Genomic DNA, 27119 nt, shown 5'->3' with positions numbered 1-27119 from the left:
AGAAATATTGGAAATTGGCTGTATAGGCTAAGCGATTATGTGTTAATATTTAATAGGGATAGTTCACCCAAAAATAAAATCATACATTTTACATTTACATTTTATGCATTTGGCAGACACTTTTATCCAAAGCGACTTACAGAGCCCTTATTACAGGGACAATCCCCCTGGAGCAACCTGGAGTTAAGTGCCTTGCTCAAGGACACAATGGTGGTGGCTGTGGGGATTGAACCAGCGACCTTCTGATTACCAGTTTACCAGTTATGTGCTTTAGACTACTACACCACCACTCATACATGGTTGAATCAAGATTAGGGTGGCTAAATGATGATAAAAATTTTTGGGACAAATATCCCTCTAAAGGCAGCTGCAGATCAAATTCTTGTAAATTAGATGAGTCAGTCTCGACAATGGCCTATCTTTGTGGATCACAAATCTCATTTATTGTGAGACACAAATTGTCTAAACCTCTGCAGAAAACATGATTATTTCTCTGGCAGGATATCGGAAAGCGTGTTTGCTATTGCTGTCATGTTGCATGCCAGTGGTTGTAAAGATGTTAGTGAAAACCACAGTGGATAATACCTAATATGAATGGGAAGTATAACGTTGTTCATCATACACTGTGATGATATCGGGGAGTCGATCTCTGCAACCCAAACTGAAAGGTGGAGTCTGTTACAAACTTGAACTGAAAGTTCTAGAAAGCTTTAGTGCCGATAATTTTGCGTGGCGTGACTAAGAGCTCAATTTGCAGAACCATTCAACTCTCGTCCAGTACATTTAGTGTCCAGCAGTCCTGAAAAAAAGGATTGCACAGCTGATTAATGTCAAGCAAATAGCTTACATGATCTGGTCGAACTCCAAGAGCCTTGATAAAAGCTGATTTAAAGGAATCGTTCACACAAAAACTAGCCTTGGCCAACACAACATAGGTATCGTTTTAAAGCTTAGAAGCTGTACTTTACAATGCATGTTGGCATTATCAGACAAATCAGAAATGTTCTGTTTTGATAATTTATTAATAATATTGCACTGCACATTTTATTGTAATCTGTAAACATCAAACTGTTCAAATAGCTCTCAAAGAGTAGAATAGAACTACTCTTATTGTTTTAATCACAGACAAACATATAGGGAGTTAAAGCTTTTAAGTATTTGTCTTCAACATACATGTTACATGTAAACAGGTGTAAGTTATATGCTGCATTTTTGCTTATAACTTCACGGAAAATAAATGAAAAATTAAATATCTACCTTTACTTAGAGGAGGCGATTATCTTTAAAACGAGCCCACACACAATGCAATCGGATGCATAGATCATAAGATAATCCACACACTAACCCAATCGTAATGATATTCAGATCGCTGCAACCAGAGGTGGAAGTCATCCAAATATGGGAAGAGAGGATCAGTCACTCCAATTACATATAACCATCAGGATATAGCACCAAGTATACGGCACAGACTCAGTGATGGCTCAAATGACACAGAATGGAACTGAATGAGATCTTGTTACTTGTGCCTGCATGGTTTGGCAAGAGAGCATACCTTTAGTCATTGTGTAATTAGTTTTTTTTTAAATTGGGAGCTACTTTATTTACAGCCTGAGATATACAGTGAGGGAAAAAAGTATTTGATCCCCTGCTGATTTTGTACGTTTGCCCACTGACAAAGAAATGATCAGTCTATAATTTTAATGGTAGGTTAATTTAAACAGTGAGAGACAGAATAATGAGGGAAATAAGTATTCAACCCCCACTCAATCAGAGATTTCTGGCTCCCAGGTGTCTTTTATACAGGTAACGAGCTGAGATTAAAGGGAGTGCTCCTAATCTCAGTTTGTTACCTGTATAAAAGACACTTGTTCACAGAAGAAATCAATCAGATTCCAAATTCTCCACCATGGCCAAGACCAAAGAGCTGTCCAAGGATGTCAGGTACAAGGTTGTAGATCTACACAAGGCTGGAATTGGCTACAAGACCATTGCAAAGCAGCTTGGTGAGAAGGTGACAACAGTTGGTGCGATTATTCGCAATATGGAAGAAACACAAAAGAACTGTCAATCTCCCTCGGTCTGGGGCTCCATGCAAGATCTCACCACGTGGAGTTGCAATGATCATGAGAACGGTGAGGAATCAGCCCAGAACTACACGGGAGGATCTTGTTAATGATCTCAATGCAGCTGGGACCATAGTCACCAAGAAAACAATTGGTAACACACTACGCCGTGAAGGACTGAAATCCTGCAGCGCCCGCAAGGTCCCCCTGCTCAAGAAAGCACATGTACAGGCCCGTCTGAAGTTTGCCAATGAACATCTGATGATTCAGATGAGAACTGGGTGAAAGTGTTTGTGGTCAAATGAGACCAATATTGAGCTCTTTGGCATCAACTCACATTGCCATGTTTGGAGGAGGAGGAGGAATGATGCCTATGACCCCAAGAACACCATCCCCACCGTCAAACATGGAGGTGGAAACATTATGCTTTGGGGGTGTTTTTCTGCTAAGGGGACAGGACAAATTCACCGCATCAAAGGGACGATGGAAGGGGCCATGTACCGTCAAATCTTGGGTGAGAACCTCCTTCCCTCAGCCAGGGCATTGAAAATGGGTCATGGATGGGTATTCCAGCATGACAATGACCCAAAACACACGGCCAAGGCAACAAAGGAGTGGCTCAAGAAGAAGCACATTAAGGTCTTGGAGTGGCCTAGCCAGTCTCCAGACCTTAATCCCATAGAAAATCTGTTGAGGGAGCTGAAGGTTTGAGTTGCCAAACGTCAGCCTCGAAACCTTACTGACTTGGAGAAGATCTGCAAAGAGGAGTGTGCAATTCTGGTGGCCAACTAAAAGAAACGTCTGACCACTGTGATTGCCAACAAGGGTTTTACCACCAAGTACTAAGTCATGTTTTGCAGAGGGGTCGAATACTTATTTCCCTCATTAAATTACAATTTATAAAATTTTTGACATGCATTTTTCTGGATTTCTTTGTTGTTATTCTGTCTCTCACTGTTCAAATTAACCTATCATTAAAATTATAGTTTGTCAGTGGGCAAATGTACAATATCAGCAGGGGATCAAATACTTTTTTCCCCTCACTGTATGTCAAATCAGAAAAATAAGAGAAAGCATTTTCTTAGGATGAGAGTCTCAGAATTTATCCTAATCCATATCATTAACAAATTTGAAAAGTTTTCTTTACAATTAAACCCTTGACCCTCCTTTTTTATTATTTATGTATTAACTTTTTTATTTGTTTGTTATAAGCCATTAATTTTTGGTATGCCACTGAAACAGGATATCTTTAAAAACGCCCCCAGAGCTTAAAGGGTTAAAGCTTAAAACCCAAAAGTGTCATAAAAGTAGTTAATGTGAGTTGTACATCACATTCTAAGTCTTCTGAAGACATACGATCACTTTATATGGGGAACGTACTGCAATTTATGTTATTTACTCTTAAATAAAATAATTGATAAAATCATGTACTGTATATTAAGCCCAAATCATGACCAAATGTCATGAGACAAGAACCAATGATGTATAATAGTGTTCCTTTGTATATGAGGTGATCTCATGCCTTCAGAAGAATTGGAATATGCACTTACATTATAATGCAATAAGCTATTTTAATTTCTTCAAATATTTCCTTTTGTGTTCCATGGGAGAAAGAAAGTCATATGGGTTTGGAGCGAAATGAAGATATGTCAAAATTTTCAATTATTTTTGTTTTAAGAATTAGAAAATCAGAATAGTTCCTCAGAATAGTTCCTCATGGCATGCATAAAGAATTAAGACAAGATTAAACCTTTGTCCAGGGCTTATCATCACATACAGTATGAATGCAAGAAAGGATGCACATGAGGCATGCTTGTCATTAATGCAGCGCATTCCATTTGCGAACCTCACAAGAACAAGCGGTATAGAAAAACTGGGTTCTGTTTTTTCACGATCAGGGTACAGACCCCTCAGTGACTCACTTTAACCAAAGCCATGCTGTGCTTGTGTGTCTTGGTGGCCAAATTTTTGCACCCCAAAATTGCTGTGCACAAGAGAAACCTTGTGTTCACTGTAAAAGTGGGCCTATTTAAACTGTGCTATAGACTGGCCATCAGAAGAAACCATTTTATTATGCTCTCAGGGTCGACTTTAAAGAAACACTGTTGCATTGAGCTCTCTTCATTTGGACACGGCTTTTCCCACAGGCCTCCCTGAGCAGGAGTGCGAGTTGGCATGCATTCTTGAAGTCATAAAAATACATATTGCAATATCCGCAATGATTTTTGAAAGTAGGCTGGGGTCCTCACCAAATGCATTCCAGCAATGTTCGAATTGACACTATGTCGAAATACGCTGTAGTCTCTTTCCCACTCAGTTGCCAGAAAGTTGAACCTCTGGTTGTCCTTTTTCATAATTTTTTTTAAACTGAAATGTTTCATTTCTGCCCTACTAGCATCACCAAATGGAATTGCAAAACTAAATAATCTCCCCCTGTCTTCCATTTGTTGTACAAACGTCCCGTCGCAAACTCACACCACTGGTAAAGTCAGTGTTGATGTGTCGGTTTGGACGGGCCGTTATAACAGGAATGTTTTCATAGCTCCTCAGAGATACAGTGATACACTTTACAGTGAACTCAGATTTAGTGACAAAATTTGTCTCTGCATTTAAAGGAATCACCTTCACCTATTTACTCATGTGAAACACAAAAGTAGAAATTTGGAAGAATGTTTCCTGAAGTGAATGGTGCTAACAGTCTGCCTAATGACTCCTTTCATGTTCCATGGGGAAAAGGTTTGGAACAGCATGTGAGAGACTAAATGTTGACATCATTTTAATTTTGGGTGAAGTGTCCTTTTGAGCTATGGTACGAGACAGAATTTTAACATTGAAAAAATGTCACACATTCGTGTTGTTTTTGCCATGGGCACAATCTGAATTATGTCCAGCAGGAAAAGCACCTTTTTCTGTGAAGGGGTTTATGTGTGTATTAAATGTTATGACTTCCTCACGGAGATACTTATGGTGTGAATTTTTGTGTTTTTGTTGCAGGAGCGGACTCAATTAAAAAGTACTGGAGCCGGTACTACCAGGGCTCTCAGGGGGTGGTGTTTGTTTTAGACAGTGCTTCGTCGGAGGAGGATCTGGAGGTGGCACGTACAGAACTCCATTCAGCCCTGCAGCATCCTCAGCTCTGCACGCTTCCCTTCCTCATACTGGCCAACCACCAGGACAAACCTGCTGCTCGCTCTGTACAAGAGGTAACCTAATATTCACCTAAAAGTTCCATTCCTCTTCCTGGCTGACTACCAGGACAAACCTGCCATCTGCTCTGTACAAATGTAAACCAAATAATCGCCTAATACTCTTCAAACCAACACTTGCCTTCCTTATACTTGCAGCCCCCTCACCCCTCAAATTTACTGCAACCCCCTCTGTACAAGAGCTCTGCTTGCTTTTTATTAACCCTGCCAACATTTCCACAGGTCCCACAACCAAACATTATTAATTTAATTTGTAGCAATATATTTAAATGTGTGCCAAAACAAACATTTATATTTTTCATTAAATGTTAAAGAGATAGTTCACCCAAAAAGTTTAATTTTCTCAACATTACTTAATAATTAATTAATGAGGGTGCCTCATGCTATTCTAGATGTGTATGATTTTCTTTCTTCTGCAGAACACAAACAAACTTTTTTAGAAGTATATCTCAGCTCTGTTGGTCCATACAATGCCAGTCATCAGGGTTAAAAACTTTGAAGCTCCAAAAAGTACATAAAGTCAGTATAAAAGTAATCCATATGACTCCAGTGGTTAAATCCATATCTTCAGAGGTGATATGATAGATGTGGGTGAGAAACAGATCAATGTTAAGTCCTTTTTTACTTTAAATTCCCCTCCCTTACCAGTATGTGCAATAAGAATATAAATGAATGTAGAATGAAGAATGTAAAAGGCGAAAGTGGGGATTGATAGTAAAAATGTACTTAGATATTGAACGGTTTCTCACCCACACTTATCATATCGCTTCAGAAGACATGGATTAAACCACTGGAGTTTTATGGATTACTTTTATGCTGCTTTTATATGTTCTATGGACCTTTAAAATGTTGGTACCCATTCACTTGCATTGTGATGACTTTTGTTTTTGGTAATTCGCATTATTTGTGCATATCGCCACCTACTGGGCAGGGAGGAGATTTTAAAGTAAAAAAGGACCTACTATATTTTCCAGAATATAAGCCGCATTTTTTTCATCATCTGAAAGGTCCTGCAACTTATAGTCCAAAGCGACATTCAGACAGTGAACAGGATAGACAGTCGCTAACATTAATATATCAATGAATAGAATACAACAGGCATATTATCTTAATTGCAGACTAAAAGCTGTTTATTTGTACACAGCATATAGTTACTAATGTTATAAACAGATATGACTTACTTGTCGTGTTTCTTTCATGAAACAAAAACAGAATATGATTACTTGAAGCAAATTCTCCTGTTTAATCAAGCCCAAAAACACAGTGAAATGATGTGTAGATTCTGAGGTACTGTAATCTTCACTGAGCGCGTTTGACATGTTGAGCGTCTGAAGGGTCCTAATGCCTGCCGTATGCAACCTCTGTTAGTGCGAATTATACAGAGATGTGTTTTTTTTCTCTCTAAACAACAGAATTTTTACCCAATGCGACTTATTGTCAGGTGCGACTTTATTTCTGGAAAATACATTAAATATTGATCGGTTTGTCACCCACACATATATCGTTTCAGAGTCTTATAGATTGTTTTATGCTGCCTTTATGTGCCATTTATGTGCTTTTGGAGCTTCAAAGTTCTGGCCACCATTCACTTGCATTGTATGGATCTACAGAGCTGAAATATTCCTCTTAAAATCTTTGTTTGTGTTCAGCAGAAAAAAAGAAAGTCATACACATCTGGGATGGCATGAGGGTGAGTAAATGATGTGAGATTTTTCATTTATGGGTGAATTATCCCTTTAAGCTTTCTTTACCAAAAAACATAAAAGTTTTTTGTGTGTTGTAAAATAGCTAGAAATTGTACAGCTACAATGTGAATCTATGACAGATCTAAATTCATAAACACACTTTTGTTGGCATGCAGTACAAAACATCACTGATTTATTTGTAATTTTCAACCCAAACTGATGGACTACCATAAGTAGTTCTCACAATTTTTATATCATGTATGTTAGCCAGCTAGATAACGTTACCTTGGCGATAAAGTTACCTGGTTGTGAAGAAATCACCAAATCAAAAATCTTTAAGTTTGAAAGGCATAAAAACATAAGGAAAACACATCATTGGGTCATTGGGGCAAGTGACAGTTCCATCAACTGGCCTAAAACTCTCTCACACTTGCCATGGGCCAGTGGACCATCCTTATTGCTGAGCCTTGTAATACACCTAATACTTATGTTCTAGAGATAACTTAATGCACTGATATAATTGACATAACACCCCTTCATCATACTGACCAACCACTGAGTCAAACCTGCATCAAACCTGCAGCACCTTCTGTACAAAAGCTTACCAAATACCAATGTAAAGCTCACCTTACACTCATCCAATACTCTTTCACTTAATACTTCCCTTCCTCATACTGGCCAACCACTAGGACCAACCTGTCACCTGCTCAGTACAAGAGGAACCTAATACTTCCCCTATGATAATGGCCAACCAGCTCCAAAGAGCTAGCCTAATACTTGCCTAATTCTAGTTATATTGTACTAATATTTAAAAGGTAACAATACAGGTACAATATTCATGAGGTAGTTAGCCTCATACTCAAATTCTTCGAGAACTATCTTTTTTACAATATAACATTGTCCATCTAAAATCACACTAAAACAAACCCTGATTTACACTGCAAGGCAGAACTAACCACAACACATGCATAATATTACTCACACACAGACTTGCTTCAGCAAGATAAATTTATGTCACGCTCCGGGTCACTTTGCAAGCAGTTTTGTGTTCTTTTATAATGCAAAATTGCAGTGAGATACCATGTATCATTTTAGTGATGACCCCTAACTGGGTGTCCCGTGACAGGCTAGGGGTGGTGTGGATTCTCTGCTCAGTTCAGTATTTCAAAGGAATATTCCGGTTTCAATACAAGGATAATATTAATTACCATAAAAATTAATTATGACTTGCCTCTCCTACAGTGAGGCACTTACAATGGAAGTAAATGGGGGCCGATCTGTAAACGTTTAAATACTCACTATTTCAAAAGTATAGCCACAAGACATAATTAATATGTGTGTTAACATGATTTTAGTTTGATAAAATCACTAACCTTTTCTGTGCTAATTTATAACCAATTTTATAATTTCGTTACCATGACGATGCTGTCAACAAACACTAAAATGACTGTAAAAATGATTATAAGGGGGTTACAGGGAAAGGAGGAGGTGAGAACCGGCTTGACAATGTAAATAATGCTTAATGATAAACTTAACCAACCACACACAGGGCAGTGTCACAGGCTGCCTTTATCCCTCGCGTGCCCCATCAGGCTGATTGGGGACCGGGAGTGCGCCGTTCCAGCCCGGCCCCACCCTCCTCCGCTCTACAACGATGATTTAAACAAATGAACAGCTCAAATAATACATGAGTTTTACTAGAAGAATTCATGTGTGCTTTTATAAAATTATAAGCTTCACATTTCTGCCTTTTAAACCTTACAAAAATTGGCCCCATTCACTTCCATTGTAAGTGCCTCACTGTAACCTAGATTTAGCTTATTTTAAGAAAAGGATGGACGAGTCGAATAAAATGTTTGTGGTAATCAGTATTATGCCACAAATGCTTTTGATTGAGCACAACTTGTATTGAACCTGGAATATTCCTTTAATAGCCACCAATGTTAAAAGTGTCTGCCCAATACATTTCAGCGAGAGGTCTGCTTCTCAGTCATACTCTGACTGCATTGAACCAGTATGAATGGAAACCTAATAAGCACATAGTAAAGATTGTCAGTAACTTAGGTACTTTTATTTCTCATTAATTACTGCTGTTACTGAAAAGCCTAAATTTTTATTACTCCCTCTTGAATAATTACTTCAAAAGCTTGAAGCAATGTTTAATTAAGAAACACTTGAAGGCAACATTGTTTTAATTTAATTTGTTAATATTAAACTTTTTAAAGTGTGGGTGTGTTTTCAATAGCATATTTGTTTATTTATTTATTTTTTCAGTGGTTTGAGCTGCCGTGGGTGGAAAAAAAACTACAAAAGTGTGTTGTAGTTTAAAAGGGGAGTGGTGGTGGTGTAGTGGTATAAGCACATAACTGGTAATCAGAAGTTCGCTGGTTCGATCCCCACAGCCACCACCATTGTGTCGTTGAGCAAGGCACTTAATTCCAGGTTGCTCCAGGGGGATTGTCCCTGTAATAAGGGCACTGTAAGTCGCTTTGGATAAAAGCGTCTGCCAAATGCATAAATGTAAATGTAAAAGAGTTTGGAAACCACTGATCTATAGATATTCATTGGAATATCCAGAAAACAAAAGGGTGTATCGCCTGAGCATGTCCACCACGCTACATCCAAGTTTGGCAGTTTTGCTGGAGCCAATTGTCATGGCTCTTTTAAGATTACAGTATATTGTAAAGCTATTAAAATAGCTGACTGATTACCCTTGTTAACCTACCTATTTAAGGACTTGAAATGATAATGGAATTAGCTATTGCTCAGTTTTGGCCTCTGGTTGTGAAGGTGGTGTTGCGGCTTCAGTTTGAGCCTCGAAGGGTTTGCTTGTTGTTTGCAAACATTACCAGGCCACAAGACATTCTCCCACAGATCTGCACCACTCAGCTTACCCACTTTCTCAGGCTCTCCTGACAATAAGGCATTGTATTGTTGGGAGCCCAAAGAACTGGTGGTGTGGGGAAACACTACAGCTGTTGTCCCATCTCATAAGAGTATATTCATTTTACTGATTGCACTATTTGAGATTCTTTCAAACAACGTTTCAAAAGCAAGTGGCATCAAAATTAAGATGAATTGCAAACTGCTGTTAGTAATAGCAAACAGTTGGAATGCGCGGCATGTCTCTGCTGTCGCATTTCTATTTTAATGGTCCCCTTGTCACTTTTATGTTTGGAGGATTGAGTTACTCAGTCTGTTTGTCTTTTCCTGAATGATTTGGTGTGTGTGTGTGTTTGTGTGTTTGTGTGTGTATGTGTGTATGTGTGTATGTGTATGTGTGTTATTTGGCTGATACCATGCAGATTGGTTGTGTGTCTATGTGTGAGTGTGCATGTGCACACATCTGCTCTGAGTAGAGAAATCGGTCCACGGGCTGCAGGGTATCACCCAATGCACAGAGCGCTAATTAACTGGCTGAGAATTGGTCCTGAGTGTGCAGTAAATATCTGCCTTTGGAGGATAACACATCCCAGTTCAATGATGTGTGTCAAAACGCGGCTTTTCAGTTGGCAGCCACACTCGCTCCCCTTGCTTGAGATAGATCTTCGGTTACACAAGATGCGGCTGAGATAGAACCTGACCAACTTGTTTTCCATTAAATTGCTCTCAATCGATTTCAAACTGGATCAGATCTCCTGAACCTCCTATGGGCATTTTTAAAAAGAGAAAAATATTCACAGTACAAAAAGAAGACAAAGAACTAGTGAAATGTTTTTTGGTGGTGATAATAAAATAGCTGCTGTCAGTTTTTTTAAAAACAGTATCTGCTGTTGAGTTAAATTGCCATTTTATTGCAACAAAAATACCAGTTGTGGCATTAGAGTTTTGTGGGGATAAGTCCATGTCTGTTAGCTTTAGTACCAGGGATGTCCCGATACCGCACACATGTACTTGTATTCGTGCTCGTAAAAATGCTCAGATACCAAAAAACAATACCAGCTGATGTGCAAATGTCATTTCTTAAACATCCAACCCACTAATTAAAATCACGTTATGTCCTAGTGACATTATTTAACTGCAAAAGCTGCGATTTAATTAGATAAATATGTTGATTGAATGTGCTGCACTGTTCAAATGTGATTGCTTTTGAATGTGTTGAGCCGTTGTTTTGCAGACATAAAGACACAAAGTGCTCATGCGTTTTAGAGCTCATTGTCTCATGCACGGAAAAACACCATCATGAGCATTGCACGCACTGTTGTAGCAGATGACAGTAGGCAGAGCACTAATTCACTTTGTAACATGAGGCACATACAGACTACATATTTATTTAATTAAATAGCTGTTGCAGTTTAATAATCACTTTGAGTCACGTAGCTACCGGCTTTTCCGGATTGAGAAGCTATCATCATAACGTCAGTGCTCACTGGTCATAAGAACAAAAAATAGATCACTACTATATATATATATATATATATATATATATATATATATATATATATATATGTATAGTAGTAAATAATAGTAATAATATGAAATCAATAATAATTGTATAATATTTAAGCAATATCTCACATCTGTGATGCTCTGTTCTGCAGCACTTATTTTACAAATTAGAACTCCAATGTTGTATTTTGGATTGTGCTATAAGGTTCTGAATAAAACACTGGTAAAACACTGGTTCAATTTAAAAGAAATTTAAGAATTTCAAGTGTAGGGCAGGTCAGTGGGTCTTTGCCACGTGAAAAGCACCAATTAGTGAACACATTCCATTTCAGTGTGTAAAGGTGTCTCATAGAGAAAATGGGGTTCATAACCAACTGAGTCAGCTCTGGTACCTTTAGCGTGTTCCATTCAGGGGCCACACATGCAGATTCCACAGCTGGTGCTGGGGGATGCCAGATTGTGCCCTGCGCTTGTGAGAGGAGATCCCTCAGCGGTATTTCCCATGAAGGGCCATCCAGAAACTCTATCATTTCTGTAAACCAGGATTGATTGGACCACTTTGGGCAAGCAGTAAAATCATTTCCTTGTCCTCTTGGACTTTGTATATGACAGAGTCAAAGAGGCACGCTGGGGAAAACAGGAATTTGTGGTTCACAGGCAATTTGTGGGCCATTGTGCCCACTCTTAGTGGAGCCTGGGATTGGAATACCAGAGAGGACAGTGGTCGTTCTCCACTGGAGGCAAATAGATTGATCTCTGCTTTGCTGAATTTGACCCAAATCCTCAGGACTGTCTGAGGATGGAGTCTCCATTTGCCCAGCATCACTCCTTGGCATGACAGTAGGTCTGCACTGTAATTCAGACAGCCTGAGATATATGTTGCACACAGGGAGAGGAGATGGAACTCGCTCCACAGGAGGAGGCGGTGCATTATTCTCATCATTGGCAAGGAATGAATTTCACCTTGGCGTTTTATGTACGCCATGGTTGATGTGCTACTCCCTCCTCGCACTTGTCCATGTGCCAAAAGCTGGGTTGCACACTACACACCAACCTGCATTGGAAGCATTCATGATCACCACTTTCTGCCTGAAAATCTGTCCCAGCATGACACCTTGCTGGTAGAAGGCAAGAGCTGTCCATGTGCTAAAGCAGCTTGACAGTGGCAAGATAGAGGGAGGCACATGCACCCTTGGTGCCAGGCATGTCGCCGCACACTGTGTTTAAGCCAGTACTGAAGAGGTCTCATGTGTAAAAGACCTAATGAATGATGGTGGATGCCGCCACCATAAGCCCCAATGCTTTTTGAAACAGCTTCAGTTGAAGTGCTCTCCCCAGGTTGAACTGAGACAGACAGTGGAGAATGGCCCGAATGTGCTCGCTCGTGAGATGCGCAGGCTCGCTCATGGAGTGGAGACAAAATGGAGAATTGTTGGCTGGGGGAGAGTGTGCTCTTTGCCTAGTTGACATTGAGGCCCTGGCTGTTTAGATGTTGGAGCAATAAGTCCCTGTGCTGGCATAACAGAGTCTCTGATTGGGTCAGTAATAGCCAATCGTCGAGGTAGTTCAAAATGCGCATGCTGCTCAGTTTTAGAGGGGCAAGTGCCGCATTGATGCACTTTGTAAACATGTGAGGAGCTAGGGACAGACCATAGGGTATTACAGTTCTATCAGGAAGACTTGCAGACTTGAGTGAAATTCAAGATTACATTTATTTAATTAATATAAAACAGAAATGTAATGTCTCTCTTTGGCTTAAGCCCCATCTGGCGGTCCAAAGAAGTTGTACTCAGAAGGAGATAGGAGGCAGGGGCGAGGAGGTAGAATTCAATGAAGCTGTCAGCTGAGGACATGTAAGGCATCTATTTCTCAAACTAGAGACTCTGATGTACTTATCCTCTTGTTTAGATATACAGCTGGCCTTCCACATCTCTTTCTGTCCTTGTTAGAGTCAGTTGTCCTTTGTCTTTGAAGAATGTAGTGTACACCTTTGTATGAAATCTTTTTTTTTGTAATTTCAAGATTGTATAGCCTTCATTCCTCAAAACAATGATTGTATGATGGGTTTCTAGAGAAAGATGTTTATTTTTTGCCATTTTTTACCTAATATTGTTATTGACCTTAAGACATACCAGTCTATTGCACACTGTGGCAACTCATAAACAAGACGATGTTAATCTTCATTTAACGAACCAAGTAGCTTTCAGCTGTGTTTGATATAATGGCAAGTGATTTATTAGTACTAAATTAGCAATTTAGCATGATTACTCAAGGATAAGGTGTTGTAGTGATGGCTGCTGGAAATGGGGCTTGTCTAGATTTGATCAAAAATGACTTTTTTCAAATAGTGATGGTGCAGTTTTTTACATCATTAATGTCCTGACAATACTTTGTGATCGGTTGAATGCCACTTTGGTGAATAAAAGTACCAATTTCTTTCCATAAGAGCAAAATCTGTATGTTATTCCAAACTTTTGACTGCCAGTGTATGAGACAACCAGGAAGCGGTTGTGCACAGAACTCATCATTTTAGGAGAGAAATACTCGACAACCTTGAACCATTCGCAGTTTCTGATGCTGCGAGGTTTATGGCATCATCTTCATTGTCAGAACCGGCAAACGTAATGAGGTACCATGCTCCAACAGAGGACTGGAGCTTGTGACACATATAATATATAGGCGAAGCTGCTTCAAAAGAAGATTGAGGGGATCGCAGGGCTTGCACCGGCACAAGATGCCAGCCATGCCCCCTCTTGTGATCCTTTGGGAGTCACAGAAGGGGCAAGTTGGAGAGCACCTGAGGCGGAATCGTCCCTCAGAATGAGGTCGATCCGAGAGCGACACATCCTGAGACTCATGCTCTCACAGAGAGGGCAGTCTGTTTCCACAAGAGCTGCTTCGGTTTGGCCATGGGCCAAGCAACAAACACAGCTCTCATGACTGTCTGACGACTGGATGTTCCACTTGGAACATTTGAAGAACGACATCTTTAAAAAGATGCGTACATGCAAGCAGCCCTTTTGTGATATACAGTGCATCCGGAAAGGATTCACCATGCTTCACTTTTTCCACATTTTGTTATGTTACAGCCTTATTCCAAAATTTATTAAATTCATTATTTTCCTAAAAATTCTACAAACAATACCCCATAATGACAACATGAAAGAAGTTTGTTTGAAATCTTTGCAAATTTATTAAAAATAAAAACCTACAAAAATCACATGTACATAAGCCTTTACCATGACACTCAAAATTGAGCTCAGGTGCATCCTGTTTCCACTGGTCATCCTTGAGATGTTTCTACAACTTGATTTGAGTCCACCTGTGGTAAATTCAGTTGATTGGACATGATTTGGAAAGGCAAACTCCTTTCTATATAAGGTCCCACAGTTAACCGTGCATGTCAGAGCACAAACCAACCCATGAAGTCCAAGGAATTGTCTGTAGACCTCCGAGACAGGATTGTATCGAGGCACAGATCTGGGGAAGGGTACAGAAACATTTCTGCAGCATTGAAGGTCCCAATGAGCACAGTGGCCTCCATCATCTGTAAATGGAATACATTTGGAACCACCAGAACTCTTCCTAGAGCTGGCCGCACGGCCAAACTGAGCGATCGGGGGAGAAGGACCTTAGTCAGGGAGCTAACCAAGAACCTGATGGTCACTCTGACAGATCTCCAGCGTTTCTCTGTGGAGAGAGGAGCACCTTCCAGAAGAACAACCATCTCTGCAGCCCTCCACCAATCAGGCCTGTATGGGAGAGTGGCCAGACGGAAGCCACTCCTCAGTAAAAAGCACATGACAGCCCGCCTGGGGTTTGCCAAAAGGCACCTGAAGGACTCTTAGACCATGAGAAACAAAATTCTCTGGTCTGATGAAACAAAGATTGAACTCTTTGGCCTGAATGGCAAGCATCATGTCTGGAGGATACCAGGCACTGCTCATCACCTGGCCAATACCATCCCTACAGTGAAGGATGGTGGTGGCAGCATCATGCTGTAGTGATGTTTTTCAGCGGCAGGAACTGGGAGACTAGTCAGGATCGAGGGAAAGATGAATGCAGCAATGTACAGACATCCTTGATGAAAATCTGCTCCAGAGCGCTCTGGACCTCAGACTGGTTTGAAGGTTCATCTTCCAACAGGACAACGACCCTAAGCACACAGCCAAGATAACAAAGGAGTGGCTACGGGACAACTCTGTGAATGTCCTTGAGTTGCCCAGCCAGAGCCCAGACTTGAACCCGATTGAACATCTCTGGAGAGATCTGAAAATGGCTGTGCACCGACACTCCCCATCCAACCTGATGGAGCTTGAGAGGTCTTGCAAAGAAGAATGGGAGAAACTGCCCAAAAATAGGTGTGCCAAGCTTGTAGCATCATACTCAAAAATACTTGAGGCTGTAATTGGTGCTAAAGGTGCTTCAACAAAGTATTGAGCAAAGACTGTGAATACTTATTATGTACATGTGATTTTTTTTCCCCGTTTTTTATTTTTAATACATTTGCAAAGATTTCAAACAAACTTCTTTCATGTTGTCATTTTGGGGTATTGTTTGTAGAACTTTGAGGAAAATAATGAATTTAATCCATTTTGGAATAACGCTGTAACATAACAAAATGTGGAAAAAGTGAAGTGCTGTGAATACTTTCCGGATGCATTGTACATACAATATCAACAAAAGCTTATAATGATACAAATCTCCTGCCAAAGCGCTGCAGGGAATCAGGATGCTGCCTGTTCACCATCGAAGTGTCAAGCGGTGAGGTGGAGTATATGTTTGCCGGAACACTGCAGGGGAGCGGAGAGTCTTCTCGTTGCCATGAAGATCCTGCCTGCTGACTCGTGTATGTCAACGTTGAAGTTGTATAGGGCTTCTAGACGAGAGAGATGCTTGCAGTCACGTCTCGCTGGACTGTGACCTTATGTTTTCCTCTCTGGGAGGGTTATGTTGTGTAGTGCGTGATGGGAATCTGTTCCCCATAGTGTCAGCTTTGTGACGCAGTGTCAAGTGAACTGAATCGTAAGGGAATGTCTTGGTTACGTATGTAACGTATGTACGAGACATTGCGTAAGCTGGCCGCACTACAGACTTAGAGTTTTCTTAGGTGCGAGCGATGCGCTCTTTGTCCCTCTGTCAGAAAATTCTGAAGAATGGTGTTTATGCACCTGCTTTTGTAACTGAGAGCTTCGTGCCTAAACACCATTGCCAATCTTAGAATTGCCGTTATTGTTGAAGGGTTTCAACTAGGTCATGTAGAAGGACATTCCCCACACTCATCAAGTGATTTCATTATTCATCTGATCTTAATTGAAAAATGTCACCACCTTTTATGAAAAGTCTCCTTGGAACAACACTGCAAATGCCATTTATGTTGTCATATAGAGGTCTGTTTTGCATTCCAGTTTGCATGGAAGTGGCCTGCATGGCAGCATCAAACTTTTTTGTTTTATATTTGATTTGTACTGTGATTGATCATCTGTCTTGCCTTGGATGACCATATCATAATGTGGTTGATTCCACTATCCATTATGGTACTAATAAGGTTTACCCAGTGAACCACCTATGTTACCCTGAAAAATAACACAATTACTTAATGTTCACTCTATGGTTTTTAAGATACCCTGATATGGAATTAATAAATTCAGATGTCATTCAAGGACAGATTTAGGAGATCTAGTGTGCCTGATTCTGCAGATTTTATACAGTTTTATTTTTTTATTTTTTTATTTTTTTTATTCTTTTTACTTAACCTAGTACTGATACATTTGTCCTTGACCATCAACTTTAAATTTGTTGGACTACCATTAATTTAGGACTGGTGCATTTCTCAGCTGTATTTAAGACATGTTTATGCCCCATATCATATCTTGAGATTTCATACAGACCAGTTACATCACCTGAGCCTCCTCTTCTAAACCCAGACATCAAACTCAGCTTAACCAGCCATTTATAAGAGCACAGGGGCTCTACAAAAGGAGGTTGGAGCTTACAGACTGGCAACATGACATTAGACAGCTTTGTCTTGTTCTTCATTGGGATTCAGAGTCTCGCTTCCTTAGACTGTTGTCTGTCTGTCGACATTTGCACATAAATACTTTGATTTACAGTAGGTTACTCTTAAGAGATGATATTCACCCCATGTGCAGTAAGGTTACCATCTGGTCTTGTAGAAATGTGAACTCATAAGTGAATCATTAGCATAAAAAACAACACAAACGATTGAGCATGTTGTGATTTTGATGGGTGTTGTCGGGAATATAAGTGAGGACCATGCATAGTTGCAAGCTCACTCAGCTTGAGATGGATTTCTCCCAACTTTGTTTGAATTGGAATTGTTGAAAGTTTGGATTTGTAGAGTTGGGATGTGTAGGCTTGAAAAATGAGTATTTCAAGGGGTCCCATTTGCATGGACTGCTAGATTGATTTCAGTTTTTTCCTCTGTGCCTTATGAAGATGAGTCAAAAAGAAGTATGTTTATTTAGGACCTGTTGAGATGTATGAGTGTGAGAATAATACAAGTTTTTAAAAATGTGGCAATGGGGACCTATTATACTAAACTGAATAAACTAACGTATGGCAATCTCAACAAAAACCCATGAAAAATAACATATTTCTCCTTCTTGTGTAAACTTGAGCCAAGATCACCAGAGGCTACTATTATGGTTGCTCAAAGCGACAAATGTAGTCCTCCAAAGGGTATTTTGATGACAGAGTTTTGAAATTGAATGAGGCATTCATTTTCTTGCAGACCTGTGAATCTGTCATCATATTATTGCACTACTGACAATTTAATTTCAGAGCCAAATGAGATGAGGAAAAGTTGTGACAATATAGAGTTGATGGAGATCCACTTTAGGAGTCTCTAGAAGAAAATTACCAGTTCAGATATAATACTCTTAATAAATTATAAGGGACTGTGTTATAACGGATATGAAAATTTATTAGGTTTGGTCTTGGCAGACAGGATCTTCTTGCGCTGCTGCGGCAGACAGAGGAAGAACAAAGACTTGCTGCTGCTAAGAAAATACACAGACATGCTGTTGCTGCTGCAAATTTAAACATACATGTATGTACATACAATTCTCCTGTAGCATATCTAGACAGGTGGTGCTGGGGAGGAGGAGTTTATCAGTGAGAAAACTTATAGCATGCTGCAGTGAGACTGGCTTACCTGCAAATGACTAAAGACATTTAAATCAGGGACTAAAAAATTGTTTTTCATTTCGGTTCGTTTTGAGCAAAAACTGTATTTTTGCATTCCGGTTCAAAAGTTCCACAGCCTCCTTTCCAAAAGATTACCAGAACAAAATAAAAGAAAGGTTAATTATATCATTTTTAAAACGACAGTACTCTGAGCTAAGGGGTGGGTGAAATACCAATTGAGTGTAGCCAAATGTCCCTAGAGAAACTAGCAAACTGGCCTGAAAAACAAGCCCAAATAAGCCACATGCCTCACCAAAATAAGCAAAAATAAACTATAATTTTTTTTCTGTGTGGTGGATTTATCGGCATAGAATTCATAACAAGCAGTTAATTAACAGATAAATATAATTTTGTTTACAAATCTGCTTCTCAGTCAAAACCTGGCAGCATCAAATCTGTATTAATGCATCATCCATCCATCCATCCATCTTCAACCACTTATCCGAAGTCGGGTCGCGGGGGCAGCTGCTCTAATGTGCGAGCCACATTAACCAGCTCTGACTGGGGGACCCCGAGGCGTTCCCAGGCCAGTGTGGAGATGTAATCTCTCCACCTAGTCCTGGGTCTTCCCCGAGGCCTCCTCCCAGCTGGACGTGCTTGAAACACCTCCCTAGGGAGGCGGCCAGGGGGCATCCTTACCAGATGCCCAAACCACCTCAACTGGCTCCTTTCGACGCAAAGGAGCAGCGGCTCTACTCCGAGCTCCCCACGGATGACTGAGCTCCTCATCCTATCTCTAAGGGAGAAGTCCGCCACCTTTCTGAGGTAGCCCATTTCGGCCGCTTGTACTCGCGACCTAGTTCTTTCGGTCATGACCCAACCTTCATGACCATAGGTGAGGGTAGGAACAAAAATTGACCGGTAGATCGAGAGCTTTGCCTTTCGGCTCAGCTCTCTTTTCGTGATCAACGGTGCGATAGAGCGAGTGCAATACCGCCCCGCTGCCCCGATTCTCCGGCCAACCTCCCGCTCCATTGTCCCCTCACTCGTGAACAAGACCCCGAGGTACTTGAACTCCTTCACTTGGGGCAAAACCTCATTCCCTACCTGGAGTACGCACTCCATCGGTTTCCTGCTGAGAACCATGGCCTCAGAGGTGCTAATCCTCATCCCAGCTACTTCACACTCGACTGCCAAGCGATCCAGTGAGAGCTGAAGGTCACGGACCGATGATGACATGAAGACAACATCATCTGCAAAAAGCAGCGATGAGATCCCCAGCCCACCGAACCGCACACCTTCCCCACCCCGACTACGCCTCGATATCCTGTCCATGAATATCACAAACAGGATTGGTGACAAAGCGCAGCCTTGGCGGAGACCAACCCCCACAAGGAATGAACTCGACTTCGTGCCGAGGACCGGGACACAGCATCATAATGCATCATATCTAACAATAATTCAGTGAATACTTGGAAACAACTGAGAAATGTACTTTTTACCTCTAATAATGTTTCCCTTGTATCTGGATTAGCTGTGCATGTATATATGTAGTAATTATACATAGTTGTTAGGCCTTCATTCACAGAATGCTTCATCCACAATGGGCAATAAGGCAAAGAAATGTTTAATGCAGCAGTTTCCTAGGATCAAAGCACATTTAATATTTTGGGCAAAATTTACTTTGATAAACCCTTTGGCCTTAAAAATTATTGTAACAAAATTAACTGGTTATAACCGTTTACCATCATTTAAAAATAAAGTTTTCACTCCGGAACAATTGAAAATCCCTTTGTTACGGTTTTCGGTTACATTCTGCTAAAAATGCTGTTTGTTTTCGGTTTTGTTCCTTGAACCATTTTAATTCCTGATTTAAATGCTAGACAAACAGGGAGTATGCAAGATGATTGGCTAACAGATTAAATATCAAAGAACCTATAATTTTAGGCCATGGAGCGTGCAAGCCGATTGGTGAACAGATGTTCAAAGGACCCATCGGCTTGTGCCAAGTAGAGTTTCATGACTGAACAAAGTCATTTAGCCAGTAAGTTAGTACAATTCAATTGTGCATTAACACAAGACTAGACTGATGTCTGATCCATGAGGTGATGTGAGAGATCAGCTCAGTTGAGTTTGTATGGAACTGGAATCTGTGTCATGCCTTGTCCCCCCTGTGGTCACACAGCAATCGAGGTCCAAACAACAGGCACATTTGTTGTTTCCATGGGGGCTCGGAATTCGCTCAGCCGACATTGGCATGGTTTTTAGCACTGGGTGCCAAGGCTAGTGTCTGATCAGCAGGAGAAACACCATTCTCTCTCATACCACACGTACACACACACACAAACACTCACTCCACTGTCTGGGTGTCTGTCTGGCTTTACACCCCTTCTTCAGTCTCTTGTTACTTGTGGTGGGAAAGATTGGTGCTGTCGATTTTTGCTTCTTTTTCTCTCTCAGAATCAGAGACAAGCTGCATTGGCATAATTGTCAGGACTTACAAAATTGCCATAGCATATACAGTACTTAAAGTACTGATAGAGACAATACAGAAAATAAAGAAATATAGGAATATATTTCTCTTTCATTTTGATTATGCAGGGATGCTTAAACCCAGAAAGCCTCGTGATATAGACCAGTGATTTTCAAATCGTTCCTGGAGGCTCCCCAGCACTGCACATTTTGGATGGCTCCCTTTATTTAACACACTTAAATGAACTCATTAGCTCTTTGGTAGAGGATCCAATGCTGTGTTCAATTCCATCTTAGAAGTTCATATTTACAAGTTCAGAAGTTGTAATGTGCACAAAAGTGATTTTGGTCAGGGAAAAATTGGATGCGTTGACAATTTTGTGTTCCTGCTTCACTTACTGACAAACATAGAAGAGCAAAGTGTGTATTCGTGTATAATTGGTGCTTTATCTTTTATCTAGGGATGTCATAAAATATCGATATGTTGATTATTGATCGGCACGTTATTTTGTCAATATATTTTTTTGGGCATCAATATATTAAAATTAGCTGACAATTAAATTAAAATATGCATGCTTTCCAATTCACTCCATTGTCCTTTTGTTTAACAGGCTGGCTTAATAGTGTTGGGAGACCACAAGGAGGTGATATAACATTTACTGAAGTAGGCCGCAAGGCACAGGGATCCCAACTAGGGCTGCCCCTGACTAAAGATTTTCCTAGTCGACTAGCTGCTTATTTATGATATTAATTTAATTACTTAAATATACATATATTTTGGGGGGCATCAAAAAATAGTTTGAGTTTCAATGGTGAGAATAATGTTATAAGTAACATTGCTAACACTGTTCTACATTACAGATAAATACTAAACCATAATAATGAGCCTTTAACTCTTTCCCCGCCAGCGTTTTTTGCTAAACTTTAATGGCCCACAGAATATTTTCTTCCATGAATATATGAAGATGCTATATATCACAATAAAGATCTGAGCCTCTGCTTTTAGGCAAAAAAACGATTTTATTTTATCTTCATTTGTTCTTTTTTATTGTGACTTGAACAGAGGTCGGTTTTGTCAAAAACAACATTTCAGACAAAAAGCTGATAAAAAGGCATGTTTATGTCTGATATTTTGAGCTTCTCAATACTCCACTTCTTCATGTTTGAGACGATCGCAGTCTGTTTCTTTGATCAAAGAGTTATGTACTCTTTCAAAACATGCGGAGGGGTCTTCCTTACCGTATAACACCTAAAACACGGAAACCCGGAAAATTCCGTGTTTGGCGGGGAAGCGTTTTTTCATAAAACACGGAAAATTCCGTGTTTGGCGGGGAAAGAGTTAAAATATACATTTTACAATCATATAGAAATATATATATTCACTTTAAGTAATATCGATAAATGAGTTTGTTTCCACATTGCATGATATTAAATCTTGTTTAACGTCTGCAGAAACAGGTGCATAAAACATTATAATCTCTTTTGATAATCGTACACCTGTAGCACAAATTCTAGCACACCGCAGCACTGTAGCATTGTTTATCAGTTGTGTTGCTAGGAGACATCTTTAATGAGAGTCAAACCCAAAGACATCTCTAATGAGAGTCAAAAGGTTTTTGTACTTCTTTAAGAATGAACAAAATTACGTTCATGAGTTTACAGGTTAGTGTATGAAACTGGTGTAACTGTGCAAACTAAACTATTAGATGGTGACATTTATTATGCAATTTCTCTGTATGTAGCCTCTGTATGTGTCTTTTATTCAATCTGTCAAACCAAAAAATGACATCCTTGTAACTGAAAATACATTGTGTAGGCTAAATGAAAGTTACATACACACAATGTATCATCCAGTGATTGCTAGAGTAAATAATCTTTGTCCTTTGATAATTATTTGGTTTGAAATTAAAGGTGCAATATGTAAAATTTGTCATGTAATATTTGCCTTTTTTTGCCAACGTGTGAACGGCTTGTAATGCAACTTAAAAAATTAGCCCTTCCCGGACTTCCTAGGTCGCCTATTAAAGCCTGTAGACTGATTTTCATGCGAAGGGAGCAGGTCGCTTTTGGCGGGAAAATCCAAAGGATGTGAGGTTTATGTGCACTCCTGAGAGCCTTGCCTCAGTGCTTCCGCTATTCAACAGCATCAACAGACAGTCTGCAACACTAGGTAAAGTTATCTTAGAGATGGAATCCAGCAAATGTCCGGCTCCTAGCACAAAACAGACTCCTACACAATCTCAGAGTAAGCCAAAAAAACTAAAACAAAAACATTTATCTACTGAATCCCATCTGGCTAAGCGGAAATGTGATTGTGGTCGAGTGAAAACTAGATTGAACATCACCAGGGTATTTGATTCCTGGAGGGACCTTAGTTCAGTTTTGGTGATCAAAACTGACCCTGAATTGGCATTCTTCTTATTGGACAGGTAAGCATACATAAATGCAAATCATGTGAAATATAGCGCCATAAGGACTGATCTTTGTAATTTTAGCTAACTTGATCTTGCCTGCTAACGCTGACAAATAGCAAGATACCTTGCTTCATAACTTTCAAATAATTTAAACTATCCTCTCTTTATACTAAAAGTCAGGTTAATGTCATTGTTAATCTGTAATTATTCAGCAAGGTAAACTACAATAATACATGAAATTAATGCTAGACAACGTTCAACATAATGCAAAAAGACCCATTAATTAGTGTAACATAACTTGGTTATACAGAAAATATATACAATCTATTATTATAAAACAATAGCGCATCGATATATCAAAATGACAGTTGTGATGGAATCACATCAATACTGAATTGTGTCAACATATTTATAATGTACAGTCTATTTTATAAACCGCTACTGTCATCATCCACCAAATTTAGCTAACAGCTATTGATAAAGCCGGCTAGCTGGCTAACGCTGACATAGGCTATCGTATAAATGCAGTCAATGTATCATGCAAAGAAAAGTGATTACTTCAAACTACAGTCTCTCATAGTCAGACCTATATCTACACTTTGTTTTTGCCCTGTTCCAGCACTGGAGAGTCAAATATAATATACAGTCTCAAAGTTTGTAATAAATCAATCATAACTGTGTAATTTTAGTTATGCTGCCTCATCTATCAGCATGATGCCGTTGAATCATGTTCAGCCTCTATTTGGTTGATGCTCCTGTCCCTATGATGTGTGTGCAATCACGAGCAACAGGTAGCTGCTGCAGTTCACTTAACGGCCACAGGTGCCATTAATAACAAGGGTTTCTGAATCTTACATACTGCACCTTTAATGTAAAGCTATGCTCCATGTTGAGTTTAATGTTTAATTGTCAGAATTGTCATCCACCAACCATGTCTGGTTGCGACCTCTTTAACTTACCCTGCTGCTAACACTTTATAAACTGAAATATGTTAGAAAAGACAAAAACTATTGTGCAATGAGCAGCCCTATTTATAGCTGAAAAATCCATATATATATATATATATATATATATATATATATATGTAAATCGCTCCTTATGATCAATATCAATTTGCTTCTAAAAAAGATGCTTAAATTGACATGCCCCAACTCAGAAAGAGTATCTCACTGTTGAGCGTTACAGGTACAGTATGTGTTTACGTTGAAAATCCCTACCTCATGCTGAAGAGAAAGACTCTTGTATCTTTGATATATGGTACCCCTGGAGCTCCATGGTCCTCATATCTGAATGCCTGGCAGTTGAAACTCTACCCAGTCACAGTCACAGGAGTAATTTACTGCCCCCGTCTTCCCATCTGCTCTTTGGAAGCAGCTCCCCCATGGGGTAATGGAAGGGGTCAATGTCTTACCTTTAAAAGAACCGCCCGATTTTTCCCTGCCTGACCCACACACCCCTCCCCGTTTCCCGCGGCTGATCTCACTGGGTTGTGATTTAGAGTAATAATAAAATTACCACGGCTCTGGAAGTAGACAGGGCACCCGTAACATCTGGCTTTAATAGAGTTATGACTGATAGAGATGGATACAGAATCAACATGAGTGGGAGAGGCACACAGAGCCCAAGCTCCAGAAAGTATGACCGGACCTGTTTCAGATGACAGATATCTATAAGCTCTCTTGGAGCCTTTTACCCTAATGCATGCAGGAACCATTTTACATCTCTTTCAATACAGAGAGGGATGGAAAGCATGTAATTGGTGGTACAAAGCTCATCTGCTCTCCTAATATCCTTATTGACCCTCTTGACATGCTTTTCTCACACACAAACCGTTCTTACTCAATGATGCTCTCATTCCAGAATATTTCTCTTTCGCTAAATTAATTTAGCTATACAATGGAATTATATTGCAATGTGTGTGCGTGTGTGTGTTTTATTTTTGTAACATGAACGATTGGCCAGCATTGAGCAATAGAACGTAAAACATACCTTACGGAACTTTATGTAAGTGGTCCTGAGTAAATTGTTGTGGATCCCTAAAATACATAGGAGAAAACCAATGAGGTAAACCTTAGAGAAGTCTTCATTGCATCAGGCGCCTTCAATTGAATGTTTTTGGGGAGTGGAATTTTTCCTCGCCTGTCCTGAAAGATGTATTTGAGACATGGAGACAAAGGCCATCTTGTATGGCTAAAGGAGGCTGAACTGTGGTAGAACTGTCTGGCTGGGTAGACTCTGTATTCTGTCTGGTTTGAAAGAATCATGCTAGCCAGACGTTATTGTGGGGCAGCCTGAATCAGGGCATTCTGCTGAGAGAGGTCACTGGTTCTGCCACATGAAGAACTTCTGTGTGGTGGCAATGCCCAGGGTCTTGGATCTTTTGACTCTTGGATTGATGATGCAGTCGAAGTAACAAAATTCTTTCAGTCCAGTTATGCTACTAGTGATAATGTGCACTTTCAAGAATACAACACGCAATGCAGAGAACATGTTGTCATCAAAATCATGATAGACTGTTTAATGTGGTGTGCACGACACATTACAAGGTAACATCATGTGCTGGAACATCTTGTTTGGTTTCATTGATGACAATTAGCGGTTGCACTCTGAGCAGACATATGTCACCTATGGTCTGGCAGCTGATGCCCACCGTCTGAGTAGAACAGACCATACAAACAAGCCAATATGGTTATAGGTCAGACCCAGAGCTCCAGGGGACGTGTGGGACATCACCTATACATATTTCACACTTAAGCAGCAGTAGCGCCACAAAGCATATAACGAACAGGATCGAGTATTTTTTTACCCTGCAGACCCCATTTGGCCTGCAACATCCACTCTAATTGAATCTCTGCCCTTACAGGCAACTGTTACTTGTGTCAATTAGGTATTTTTAACCAATTTGATTTGCAGTCCTGTGAGTCTGAACAGCAGTTCTTGCCTAATATTTGAATTTGTCTGTATATAGCTCTGTAAGCGTGCTAGAAGGATGAAAATGCAAAAGCGAGATGGAAATAGTATTTGGTTGACTGTCTATTGGGGTAGTATCTACATTTGGATTATTTACCATTAATAACTACTGTTATGGCCTGGGGCTCCCAGTTGGGATTATGTTTAGGTAAAGTGTTGTTGAAGATATCCAGGGGGGCAGGTTGAGCTCCTTTTAATGTGTCCTAATGTTCTGAACCCAGACTCCTTGAGTTATGAGCGCTCCGAACTTCAATCTTCATTCATCGCCATAACTCAGACCAACAGTCATGACAATGTAAAGTTATGCTTTGTTGGGGGGTATAGCATGGGAGCAGATGGTTATTTTTCACATCAGGTGTATGTAGAGAATTCAATACTTTTTGTTCTTTTCTAGGCTCTCCATTTGACAACGTAAACAATCTATCTGTTGGAGAGGTATGTGCTTTGGAGAAGACTCCCTTGAGTCAGTGGTCTCTTTGTTCATGCTCTAGAGTTGCAAAGAGCTACCCATGTCAAAAGAGGTTGAGCAATGCATAACACACATGTACAGTATACCTCTAATACATGCACATGTATATGCGTATTGCTTGGCCAGCACTTTTTTGTTTTGAAACTTGAACACGATTTTGGCTGGAGAGCTTGTTCTGAGCTACTTTGTCAGGAATGTTTCTTCACTGTGGAATCCCCAGTGACAGGACCTTCGTTGGCCTGCATGAAATACTGTTCCATTTATTAATATGAGGAAATCTCTTCAGAAAGGGAGTACAGCCT

The 27119-nt window shown here is 40.0% G+C and overlaps 1 protein-coding gene across 5 annotated transcripts in view; it reads left to right on the top strand.

The window, feature by feature from the left end:
* The window catches only part of LOC127636676 (ADP-ribosylation factor-like protein 15), a 76051-nt gene that overhangs the window by 39596 nt on the left and 9336 nt on the right, over window positions 1–27119 (top strand). For all 5 annotated transcript variants that reach the window (XM_052117336.1, XM_052117338.1, XM_052117339.1 and 2 more), the window contains one exon: window positions 5058–5266. In XM_052117336.1, coding sequence (XP_051973296.1) covers window positions 5058–5266 — 209 coding nt within the window. The remainder of the gene's footprint in view (window positions 1–5057; window positions 5267–27119) is intronic.

Source organism: Xyrauchen texanus, chromosome 44 (genome assembly GCF_025860055.1).
Source record: "Xyrauchen texanus isolate HMW12.3.18 chromosome 44, RBS_HiC_50CHRs, whole genome shotgun sequence".
In the NCBI taxonomy this organism is placed as follows: domain Eukaryota; kingdom Metazoa; phylum Chordata; class Actinopteri; order Cypriniformes; family Catostomidae; genus Xyrauchen; species Xyrauchen texanus.
This window is presented reverse-complemented; position numbering and strand designations above follow the sequence as displayed.